The following is a 12,274-nucleotide window of genomic DNA, read 5'->3' on the forward strand; positions in this document are numbered from 1 at the left end:
TGTAGGAGGGGGGGGGGAGTATTCGTGATTTTCAAAGAACATAGGATAGGGGTTAAGGCTAAACTTGATTTTTCATAATTCGAAACTCAATTTACGCCACCCCCTCATGATAATTATTGCACAGTGCCTTACTTCAAACCGGCATCCTTAGCTCTGAAAATTGGTTACTAGATCCAGAGAATAAACCGCGTCCTCGTATCTACCAACAAGGGGGTCAACCAGAGTCGTACCCATCTCGTCACGTGAGCAGGGTGGGGAAGGGGGGGTCCTGACCACTCGGATTCTCCGGACACCCATCTGGAGTTGTTGTCCGAGCAAGTGATCAATCACAATCACAATATTCAATATAGGCAGAGTAAACGCTTACAAATATTCATTTTTTACCCGAAGTATCCCTCAGACACTGTAGTCAAGGCCAAAGATCTCACGGTCTTTGAGGCAGGCCTTTAGCTGGCCACTCCATTGCAACATTAGCATCAGATTAAAGATAAAGTGAAAATGAGAACATCAAATACGAAACTGAAGGATTTTTGAAAGGCATTATGAACAGCCAGGCACAAAGAAGCACAATTCGGTGAGGATCTTTCTGGAATCGCACATTTCAAAATATCTACCAACTCATTCTTTCAAACTTATTCCTTAGAGAAGCAACCTTACTATCTATTTCCAGTTCGTTGCAAGGTGGCCTAAACATGCCAGGGTCTTCTAACTTTTCTTTCCTCTTCTCAGCGGGGCTTTTCTCGGGCGGAGGACTCTTTTTGGGGGGGCTCGCAGGGGGCATGGCAAAGTGTGGCTGGGACAGTATTGCACGCTTGGTGTTTCTTGGTGGCCTGATTCTGCGTTTATTGATGTCCACGTTCAAACGATTTTGGAAAGCTGTGCATGGAAATGAGATAAAAGTTGATATTAATTAATGTAATGATGGTGACGATCGCTTACGCTACTAATTTGGTAACGAGGATAGAGATATAAATGTTCAAGGGATTTTGAATGAAGGAAGCCAGAAAATGATTTAGCTGTTGCAAATCGCCGACGAGAGCTCGCAAAATATTGAAAACCGCAGTAAAACCAACACCAATATCATGATCATCTTATATTACCCACCCAAGCAAATATAAAGATGATGATTATTAATAAAGTCATCATCACCACATCATCAATTAACATCATTACTATTTACATCACTGCCAACACCAAGGTTATCACCACCAAGGCTTGTCACCACAGAGCCGTGGCAGGCCACGTAAGATTTGAGGGGGGGGGGGGGAGGGGAATACAGAAACATTAAGAAAATATTGGGGGACACAGCCACGCCCCATATGGTCATTTCCCTATTATTTTCGAAAATATTTGGGGCCACATGACCCCAGTGCATGCTACGGCCTGCTGCGGCCCTGCATCACCAGAATAAATACATTATTGTCAACAGCACCTCTATCATCGCCACATCCAAGTGTATGATCAAGTGATAAATGAATTATGATTGTAATATTTGCATTACCCGGAATACATCTCGCACCCAGATACTTTTTACCACCTGGGGATCGGCGATGAAAGACTCCCCCCCCTCCCCAAACCCCTACCGGAATCTCAAGGAACTTATATGATGGCGATAACAGATTGTCTAACCTGGGAACTCGAATGAAATCGGCCTTTCCTTGTTAGAGTTCTCGTCCTCTTTTCCCGACATCGAGGTTTTTCTGTGTTGGACGCAATCACTGTAATCGACGATGAAAAAAAAAAAATTACAACTTACAGGAAAACCGAGTCATGTTTATAGTGAAGTATTCCCCCCCCCCCCTTCATAAGGCACACAGACCATTTGATCTACCTGGGAGGTAGTACCTTTTTCCTGCTCGATATTTATTTTTGCGGGAAATAGCTCGATTATGTTTATGATTATTTTTCAAGAGATTTTGGCTTCCTTAATTTTTTCTTAGATGCTTTTCTTAGATCCGTCAGATATCGAATGGTCTGTCCCTCACAGGCCGGGGCCTATCAGTATTGCATACAGTCCAAATGACCTACCACTTGTATTCCATCGCTGGGGCCTCTAGAGGAAGCTGGGCCTTCTATTGATCACAGGTTCGAAGAAGCCATTAGTGGTTATGACGTCACGACCAATGAGATGCGCGCGCAGCATACGGTATCATGTACTGCGCGATTGGACGTCAACGCCGTTTCTGAGCGATTCGAGAGGTTCGCGTTGACTTGCTAAGCTCTCTAAAGCCACGTGCAAACTGCGCCAGCACCTGCCAGCATTGCTGGCGAATTCTTGCTTGACAGACCAAAAGACAAAAGAAATGTCACAAAGTCCATTTCCCATTTTGACATCTCCTTTGTCCTATAGTCAGTAAAGCGAAATTTGCCAGCAATGCTGGCGCATTTTTTCACAGGGCTTAAGGCCCGATTTATACGTCGCGCTTCTGCAGTGCGAATCTTTTTGCTTAGATTGGGCACATGAACAGTTCGACGTCTGAATCAATTAAAGTCGGCACGGCACTAAGCACGGCTGCACCAGTCGTGCTCCACGGCAAAAGCACGTCGAGCTTTTTATGTGCCAAATCAAATACCATATTTTTCAATTTCATTTTGTGTACCAGAATTCAGCATCTAGTCTACGTTTAAAACTCGACATAGCGCGACTGAATCAACGTTGAACCCAATGTTTTTGTCGACACAAATAGGCTATTAGATTCGGCACGGCAGAATCGCGACGTGTGAATCGGGCCTAATGTTCCTAATAAGACTTCCGAAAAGGCGTTAGTGGTTATAACGTAACGGCAAATAGGATACGTGCGCTGTATAGGTAGCAAAGAAACCCCAGACTTGCCTCAAGTCGCCTTCTTTGAAAAAAAGCCGACCAACGGACTTTGAGGAAGTCTAGGATTAGCACATTATTGTACTTTAATCCTTTAGCGCTGAAACTATTGCTATTGCGCTGTTAGTATTCTATGTGCCAAGCACACAGTTCACGGCGTAGGCGTCGGCGATGTCCGCATAGATTGGCCTATACAGTAGTGTTTTAATTAGATGCAGAAAATTGTATTTTTATAATGTGGCTATCATCATTTTTTACTTCTATTTGTAGTAAAAGTAAGCTTTGACCAAAGCTACATCTAGTCAAGTTTTGTTTTACTAAAAGTGAAAGCTTAAATTATCCATCGAGAGGTTTATTTTCTATTGTCATATATTTATTGTTGTGGAAAATTAAAATATACTATATCAAAATATATGAATAAATAAATGAATAAATGAACGAACGAACGAATGAATATAAATGAATAAATGAATAAATAATCTATATTACTATATTTATATTATTATAATATTAATATATATTATAATATTAGTATTATAATATTAATATAATATTAATATTATTATTATAATTACAACTCAATATCACTATTACAAATAATTATTGTCCGGATAATCCGATAGAATTCCAAGAAAAATATAAGCACATTTATCCCAACATTAATATCAATAATCTATTCAGACAGCAGGATACTGATTAAATCATTTCTATCCCGCGATAATTTCTAGTCAAAGCGATGCCTTCAGGTGCTCAAACTACTTAATTACTTATTTTCTAGCCTACCTGTAGACTTTGATAGTTTTTCCGGAACGAAAACCCCGAAAACACGGAGTTCGCATAACCCGGCCGCCATCTTGAATAACCCCCTCCCCCTGCGGAGCGCATTATCCAAGATGGCGGCCGGGTTATGCGAACCCCGTGTTTTCGGAGTTTTCGTGCCGGAAAAACTATCAAAGCCTACAGGTAGGCTACACATTTTCGTGCTGCCTTGGCGGTTATGTTGTTTAACCAATTTATGCCAATAGCAAAATACTTAAATGGAGAAAAAGGGCGCTAGAGGCCTTATGAACTTAAATCACAAATCGTCTCTTTTTAAACTCCAAACTCTAATACGCAATTGAATACGCTAATGAAAAACTGGGTCTTATGAAGATAGATCTTATTCAACCACTAAACTGTTCACTTATGTTAATTGTAAACCAGTCTGAGGGAAGAAAAATGAATCGTTTATGGATAAGACATTAAAAATTAAAAAAAGGACCACCGGTAATGTATTTTTTCACCATATAATAGAACCCGAAAACCCCACAGGCAATAACGAGGGAGCGCGGAAAGCGAATCAATTTCACAACGGAACCTCAGTGGGGTGTAGATTAGAATTACCGACTTATTGCTAAGAAACGCACGTCAGATTAAATAAAACATCGGAAGACAGAGGATGTTGTGTTTCTGGAGAGAAGCCTAACTGGTATTAACTTGTATGCCTTTAGCGCCGTGTTAAAAATAAAAGGGAGAGGGGAGGGGGTTAAAGGTCTTGGGTGACGAGTTTTTCATGGGACACGATTTATTTATTGGCCCGCCGTTTAATTAAAGGCGTTAGATAGCCTGAATGATCTCACAAGAATTGGTTCTTTAGGCCTTTCGCTACAAAAACAATTCGTAAAGTTTTAAGACCTCAGATTAAAACTAGATGAGTAAATAAACGAGGTAAGATGAAACATGCTGATTCCCCCTCACCCCTCTTTCCATGGTTGTCAGGGATAGAATTCAAATGAGCAGCGCATCTGCTTAATGCCCTTTTGAGAGGCTTGTGCGAAATGATTTGAGAGCCGATGAGTCGCTAATACGATAACGGGGGAAATCGGTCAACAAGGAATATTCACTCGCGAGCTATGTCACTCGAAAGACATAGCAAAAGAACGACATAATAACAAAGTGCTTCGCTAAATTGGATAGCTTGTCTGTCAATTCTCTTACGTACAGGAGGTAGGTAAAGCTCTTCTTTTAGGGAATTGCAAAATATTGTGGTGTAATTTAGTTATGGTAGAAAACGCAAAAAGCAAGTGTGTTTATTCTTTTTTTCATTAATTACACGTAAGAAAGTAACATATGGATCGTTGGATACGAAAATGTTTGAAACATTAATATCTGACGAGATAAGTGTTATGGCGACAGCGGTGTTCCTTTTATTAAAAAAAAATGAAATCAAACGTAATAATAACAAGAAGAGAGAAGAAAAAATACGTTTTTTTTTGTCTGCGGCCAAACACTTAGATGTTAAAAGCAAAGGCGCGAAATCGGGACTTCTAAAAGACTAAAATCTTAAACGAAATTTAGTGGTCCAAGAGGATTCAGTATCTCTGGTTTACAGCATTTGGATGCGATTTAGAAAAGAGAAAAAAGGAAAAAAAAAGAAATATTAGAACAAAATGGAAGAGAAAAGTACACATAAATACCACTTTACTTTTAACTTTTAAAAATGACAATTACATTTAAAATTTTTTCATTGAATTAGCAATTAGACCATCTTGGTATTTTCATTTTAAAACTTAACGCAGTAATTTTTATGAAATATCATTTTAGCAGGCTGTTCTGTTTACCTTTTTCTCTATGTGCAACGAAACAAAAATTGTTGATAACGCACATCGGGGAATTGGAGGGTTTACATCACAATCAATTCACTTAGACAGTATAATGAATTCCTCATATTGTTTGCGACCACCATAGATCTTTTAAGATATGTGATCTAAAAGCTTTTAGTCGGTGCTTCCAGCCACTATTTAAGGTAGCAAGTAAAACGTTTAAAAAGAGTTCAGCCACGAAATCTTTATAAGCCACTAAATAACCAGTCATTAACGAGGAAAACACCGCAAAAATGCGACGGTATTAAAAAGAAATATATATATATATATATATTTTTTCATTTTCATTTATCATGCTAGTAAGATCGAGGGAAAAAGTATAAGCAGCTGCGTTCAATAAGAATTGCGTGGATTGTAGGAGGACACGAACACTTTAATTGGCGCTTTACCCTCAATAACGACATAAGCAAAACATGAAAAACAGAATGCAATCTTTTTTTTTCATAAGAACGTCTAATTTTGTACCTGGGTTTTGAAATAGGGTATAGTTAAACAAATGTTAGTCCAGTAGCCAAATACAAAACTGGGATTGGCTTGTAGACTATATCGTCTTTTATCAAGCATTCATTCATTCATTCATTTTTTTATTTTGCACTATTTTGAATAAGATAAAGAATATTTGGATACAGGTAGAAAAAAGGGGAAGTTAACTATTTACGGTACTTAAGAAGAAAAAAAAATTTAAGGTGCGCAGTGACCATAGAAGCATAAGCTTTCGAGATGGTCACTGCCACAGTCAGATTTCGAGGGTCTTACAGGATATTATTATAATATTATTATAATATTATTATTATTATTATTTTTTTTTTTTTTTTTACAATATATAATATATACATAAACAAAATATAATATTTTAGAGTGAGGAAAAGTAAATCTGGCCAGGGTGGATCAATATTAATTCTGATTATTTAATAAATGCAATTTCAGTTGTTCTATGAAGGAATTGTAAGGTAAGGACTTAATGCAATTTGGTATTTTTTCCCAAAATCTAGAAGACATGGCTGTAAATTTAGTTAATCCATAATTGGTTTTGGAAGCTGGCCTAAAGAGATTGCCTTTGGAAGCATATCTGGTATTATGTGAGTGAACTTGAGTGGCAGGCAGGATTAGATTACATAATGGCTTAGGCATAGTATCAGGAAAGTGTTGGAGCTTATAAACAAGAGATGATATCCTTAGATTATGTATGTTATCAAGATTCAGGATCCTAAGCAGTTGGTAATAATTCGATGGACTTTCCCTTTGGGGAGCAAAGAAAATAGAGCGAATGCATTTATTCTGCTTCGTTTTGATAGGGCGAAGCCGTGTTTGGCTTGCCGAGCCCCAGCTCATTATACCATAAGAAATATATGGGTAAATTAAATTATAGTATAGTTGTGTTAAAGTAGTCAGGGGAAGAAAATAACGTAACTTGGAAATGATTCCAAGATTTTTTGCGAGGCATTTATTAACATGATTTAGTTGTGAATTCCATTTGAGATGTTCATCAATAAAGACACCTAAGTATTTTATGTTGTTAGTATTCTTTATACCATATGCTGTTAAGTCAATAGAAACACTTTTTCTGGGGGAGGTGACAGTGATATGATGAGTTTTCTTAAAATTAATGGACAACTTATTAGCGTTACAGTATTTGATGACATTGTCTAATTCACTATTAACAGTGGTTTCTAAATCTTTGGGGTTTTTTGAAGTATAAAATAGATTTGTATCATCTGCAAATATTCTAAATTTCAGTTTCTTAGAAGAGTTGGGGAGATCATTAATATATAAGAGGAATAATAAGGGACCAAGGGTAGATCCTTGAGGAACTCCGCAAGAGATTGGTAGCATAGATGATTCCGCATTGCCAATTTTGACAAACTGATGACGATTAGAGAGATAACTAGAAAACCATTTTGCGGGGGTTCCCCTGACTCCATATTTGTACATTTTAGCTAATAAGATGTCGTGGTTAATAGTATCAAATGCCTTTGAAAAATCTAAGAAAATAGCACATGTAGTCATACCTTGGTCAATAGAAGACTTGAGGGTCTCAACAGTTTCTAATATGGCATGTTCGGTTGAATGGCCTTTCCGAAATCCAAATTGAAATTCAAATAAAATTTTATGTTTTTCAAGAAAAAAAATCAGCTGGTTGTAGATAAGCTTCTCAAGAATCTTGCTAAATGAACAGATTATTGATATTGGTCTATAATTCCCTGGTTCAGTGGCATCCCCACTTTTATATATAGGAGTAACCCTTGAGATTTTGAAAATATCAGGGACTTCACCACTTGCTATAGATTCATTATAAATGGCAGTAAAGGGAGAGGCTAGGATGGATGCTGACAATTTTATAAATTTATTAGGAATAGTAATATATGATTTATTTTCATTAAGAGATGCAAAAAGTAAAAAAACCTGTGCTTCTGAAACTGGAGACATAACAAAAGAAGAAGTTGTAGATTGTTTAATATAGGATGTAGGAGATATGGATTTGTCATCTTTAATTTGGGAAGCTAGATTGGTTCCTACATTTGTAAAAAATTTGTTCAACTGATCAGCAATATCAGAAGGATTGGTAAACGACCTATTTCCTGAAGTAATGCGACTAGGAGCACTTTGCCCCTTTGTTTTCCTTTGTATCAGCTTGCCGATTAATTTCCAGGTAGCTTTGAGGTTGTTTTTACAGCTAATAAATTGAGAATGGAAATATTCCTTTTTACTTTTGTTGAGAAGATGTGATAAAGTATTAGAATATTGCTTGTATGCTATTACTTTTTCTTGGTTTTTGCTAAAAAAGTGACTTCGGTACATTTTTTGCTTGTGCTTTATTGATTTTAAGATGCCATTGGTAATCCATGGTTTACTAAGCAATCGATTTACAGAGGTTGGTAACACTTGTAACACTATTTAGGTACATGTAAAAAAACGCGCTATCATGTACAAAAAAGCAGTTTCTTTTTAGTGTATATAAATATATGATACCCAATAAATGCTAAAAAAGAGAATTAAACAAATGAACAATAGCAATAATATTTAAGGCTTACTATGGACACAATTTTAGAAAGTTTAGAACGCATCACACACTAACAAAAGCAATATTTCGCTGCTATCTGAACCTCGGCATGCCAGCATGGAATTAGGATTTGGTGAAATCTCAGGCTGGACGTACGTATAAAAAGGGTTCTTATAAAAAAAAGTGTATGCAAAACAACTATAACAACAATGCTCATTTACATATGGATCACGATAAAAAGACCCTAAAGCCCACGAACAATCTTTGGTTGACAACTACAATTGACCGTGTAAATAGGCCAGCAAATAATTGTCAGTATTCAAAATTTTTATACAAAAGCATACTTTTGAACAGCAAAATAATTGTCAATTTTTAATTTTTAGCATCTAAACTAGCAATTTCCCATGTGTGACAATATTTAATTGCTGGGAAAAGGCAAACTTGCTAGCTTTTGAAAAACTAAAGTTGCCACATAAAAACTGCCGTCTTTGCGTTTCTACAAATAAAAATTGCGGGCCCAACCACACGACCAACTATAGCTGTCAACTAAAAATTGCTCGTGTAGATGGAGCTTAAGTTTATGTCTCGTTATTTGTTCGAGTTATTGAGGTAAACATTGGTGTTCGAGAAAAAAATATATTGATATAAACGAGTTATGGATGGTTCTAGTTACGTATACTTGAAAAGAAGAAATTTAAGAATAAATCAGTGTTTTCTAGTGTCAAGAAGCTTTTCCTTGATTTCTCCGAACTTTCCACAAGGAAACCAGACAATGAAATAAATTACGTCTGACAGTCTTGCAGATTTCACTCTTATTCGCGAAATCATCGCGTTCCCCATAAAAAGAAAGGAATACAGAACTAGGAACTTTCTTCCATATCAATACCATGCGGAGAGAACTTCCACTTCTATCGGCTGTTTTGAAGATGCGATGGGTTGGGTTTGAGAATTTCTTGACATAATTTGTCTTCTAACATTGAATAAAGTAAATAAGAGACGCGTAGACTAAGAATTTTCAATACTAGTTGAGCGTTTTCTTGGGGTGTTTAGTTTTTTGTCTTGCTAAAAACATCTTATGGAATACAATCTCTACACGAAGCCTGGTGATAGGAGCGGAAAATGGTTGACAGATTGAATAAGGTTATTCAAGGGATACAAATGATGCATAAAAGACAAAATATGTAACTGTATTCTCAATAAATGGCAATCATAAATGGACAAGTAATTTCGAAATGAAATAACATTTTGAAATACGAAGAAAAAAGGAAGATTTAAGTGAAGGTTGAAATTTAAATGATGTTCATATTTTTATTTGACGTCGAATCCCGATAGATCTCCTTCTATGTATTTTGAGAGATTCTTCACATGTAATACATAAAGGTCGGAAATTGCATTATGGCTCTCCTTTCGGCATTGTTTCATTTATAAAAGAAACATTACACTTCTAGCCTTCTATCTAAAAACTGTAAATCTTGCTTATAAGGATTTCGATGGTGTTCAAGAGCGAAATAGGGAGGTGCAGGCAAGATTCGAGAAAACATGTTTTAGGATTTTATATCAAGGCCATAAAATGCTCTTTTGTCATGCATAAAATAATCATTTCCCATAAATGCATCACATTTCTTTAAATAATTACAAGCTATTAAATATCAATCGCACCTTTATTGTCCTTTCATTTATTTTTCATTAAAACTGCTTAGTATAATAGTCTAAAACCAACCTAGTATGTTCCTTTTTGAATTTTTTAGGGGAGGGGGTATTATTAAAAAAAAATTCATATTAGTCTTTGACGTGAATCGTCTTATTACACGTCTTCTGACATGTCAATTTATTATATCCTCCGTACTCGAATTTTAAGAACCTGTTTTAAAATGCGGTTTCTAGCATTCGTCTTTCAAAATGGCTTTCAATTTCCATTACAAAATTCATAACTTCTGTCAGAAAGTCCTCAAGTAAACAAAAGGTTCTAGTAAAAATAAACAGGGAGATATTCTCCTTACAAAAAAACTAAAGAAAAACAGAACATTGGTAATGTTAAGCAACACCCAATCAAGGATATCCTGAAGTTTTAATGGCCCTATTCACAAAATGTTAATTTAGGCTTTGAACATGGTTGATATGTCTTAAATTATCAAATACGTGGGAAGAATAATTGAAGAGAAACCGGATAAATGGTACTCGAATAAAGTGGCACTCCAAATGGGTCGGAGCGAGCTACGAGCGAATAGATGTTTGAATAGATGTATTTGAGCGCGATGACTGCTGTTTGAATTATAAATGGCTTAATATCACTTAAATAAGTCCAGTTGCCATAGAAACACTCGTATGAATGGCATAAATGGAGTAGTCTGCATTAATCTATGTTAAGCACTACCTTAGGAAAACATGCCCACTCTGTACAAATAATTATGTTTTTTTTCCTCGCAGCTGAGAACAGTACCATTCAAGAAGAAGGCAACCGTGAGGTGCAAAATGGCGTCTGCATTCAACCAGGATTACTTCGGAAAACCTTACCCCAAGAAGCTTTTCCCTGAAAATATTGAATTGAATGTTGGAGGGAAGTACTTCTCGACCTCTGTTTTTACACTTACAAGGATAAAGGATTCACTACTTGGGCGAATTTTCAGCGGAAGGCAGAGCGAATTGGATAAAGACAACAGCGGCAAATACTTCATTGATCGAGACGGCTTTTTGTTTAGGTACATCCTCGATTACCTTCGTAGCAAGGCGTTACACATTCCTGAGAAATTCGACGAAATAGAACGGCTTAAAATGGAAGCTGATTTCTACGAATTGGAAGATCTGAGACAAAGATTGGATCGCTTGACAAGCGGGGAAATCAGCCCTAAGATCTCCGAAGGAGGAAAGCATGGTTACATTTCCTTGCACATTCGCAGCACGTTTGCGTTTGGTCGTTCAGGACAAGCAGACGTTAATTTTCGCAAGTTACAGCGTATTTGCGTATGCGGTAGGGTGTCTTTGCTGAAAGAAGCATTCGGAGATTCGCTTAACATGACACGAGATCCAAATCAAAACGCCATGCATTACACGAGCAGATTTTACTTAAAGTACAACCAACTGGAACGAGCATTTATGCAGCTACGAAGCTCTGGGTTTGAAATTGTCTCTTCAGAAGGCGGTAAAACAGGAGATGTTGCTTCTCCAAAGAGCGACGAGGAAAAATGGGAACATTTCACGATCTACTACTTTGTGAGAAAACCAGTAATTCAAAACAAAACAGAGATATAAAAAAGCAGTTTAGATTTAAAATATAGACTCTTCAAAGTTGCAACAGGAACGTACTCGTTTAAAATTGGATTAGCTTATGAATGCAAATTACTTTATTCTGTGATTCGTCAAATAGTAAATCACAATTTTCTCCTTAACTACTTATGAAAGAGAGGTAAAAGAACATGTTTGACACCTTCTTGCAGTAATGGGAAACGGTGAAATCATATAAAATTCTCCTTTTATCATTTCCACTTTTTTATTCTCGACATGTTTCATTTAGCGAAGGAAAAGAAAGTGATTTTAATCCTTCGCAACTGAAATAACACAAAAAATAAATACATGTATAACATTTAATTTCTGAAGATAATTTAGGTGAGTGTTCGGGAGAAAAACTAATTTTCGTAGCTCAAACTTGTTGGCCTTTTTATAGTATTAGACAATAAAAAAATAAAATATGTACTGTAATTTGTTGTTGCTATTATTACTTATATGCTTTGCGGAGGATTCACGCAAGCTACTTTTTTTAATTTCCTTCGTGGAATAATGACATTGAGTTGACATATGTCTATAGTTGATCCC

At 36.5% G+C, this 12,274-nt stretch overlaps 2 protein-coding genes across 2 annotated transcripts; one reads left to right on the plus strand and one right to left on the minus strand.

Moving 5' to 3' along the window:
• Nucleotides 1-347: 347 nt before the first annotated feature.
• Nucleotides 348-2,344, minus strand: LOC116617160. The gene is made up of 3 exons (XM_032379603.2): nucleotides 2,029-2,344; nucleotides 1,630-1,718; nucleotides 348-876 (listed from the first exon to the last, which is right to left on the minus strand). The coding sequence occupies exons 1-3, from the start codon at nucleotides 2,040-2,042 to the stop codon at nucleotides 611-613; spliced, it is 369 nt and encodes a 122-aa protein (XP_032235494.1). The 5' UTR covers nucleotides 2,043-2,344; the 3' UTR covers nucleotides 348-610.
• A 2,234-nt stretch (nucleotides 2,345-4,578) lies between these two features.
• Nucleotides 4,579-12,160, plus strand: LOC116617152 (BTB/POZ domain-containing protein KCTD16). Its single transcript, XM_048721709.1, has 2 exons — nucleotides 4,579-4,807; nucleotides 10,892-12,160. Exon 2 carries the CDS (start codon nucleotides 10,937-10,939, stop codon nucleotides 11,711-11,713), a length of 777 nt encoding a protein of 258 aa, XP_048577666.1. The 5' UTR covers nucleotides 4,579-4,807; nucleotides 10,892-10,936; the 3' UTR covers nucleotides 11,714-12,160.
• Nucleotides 12,161-12,274: the final 114 nt, after the last annotated feature.

The sequence above is a fragment of the Nematostella vectensis genome, chromosome 14 (assembly GCF_932526225.1).
Source record: "Nematostella vectensis chromosome 14, jaNemVect1.1, whole genome shotgun sequence".
Lineage (NCBI taxonomy): Eukaryota > Metazoa > Cnidaria > Anthozoa > Actiniaria > Edwardsiidae > Nematostella > Nematostella vectensis.

Excerpts from the sequence above, each read along its gene's own strand:
- LOC116617160 (XM_032379603.2), bottom strand. Across the intron at positions 877-1,629 it reads GATTTCATTCGAGTTCCCAG|CTTTCCAAAATCGTTTGAAC; the intron begins GTTAGACAATCT and ends TTCCATGCACAG.
- LOC116617152 (XM_048721709.1), top strand. The coding sequence starts at position 10,937 with ATGGCGTCTGCATTCAACCAGGATTACTTCGGAAAACCTTACCCCAAG.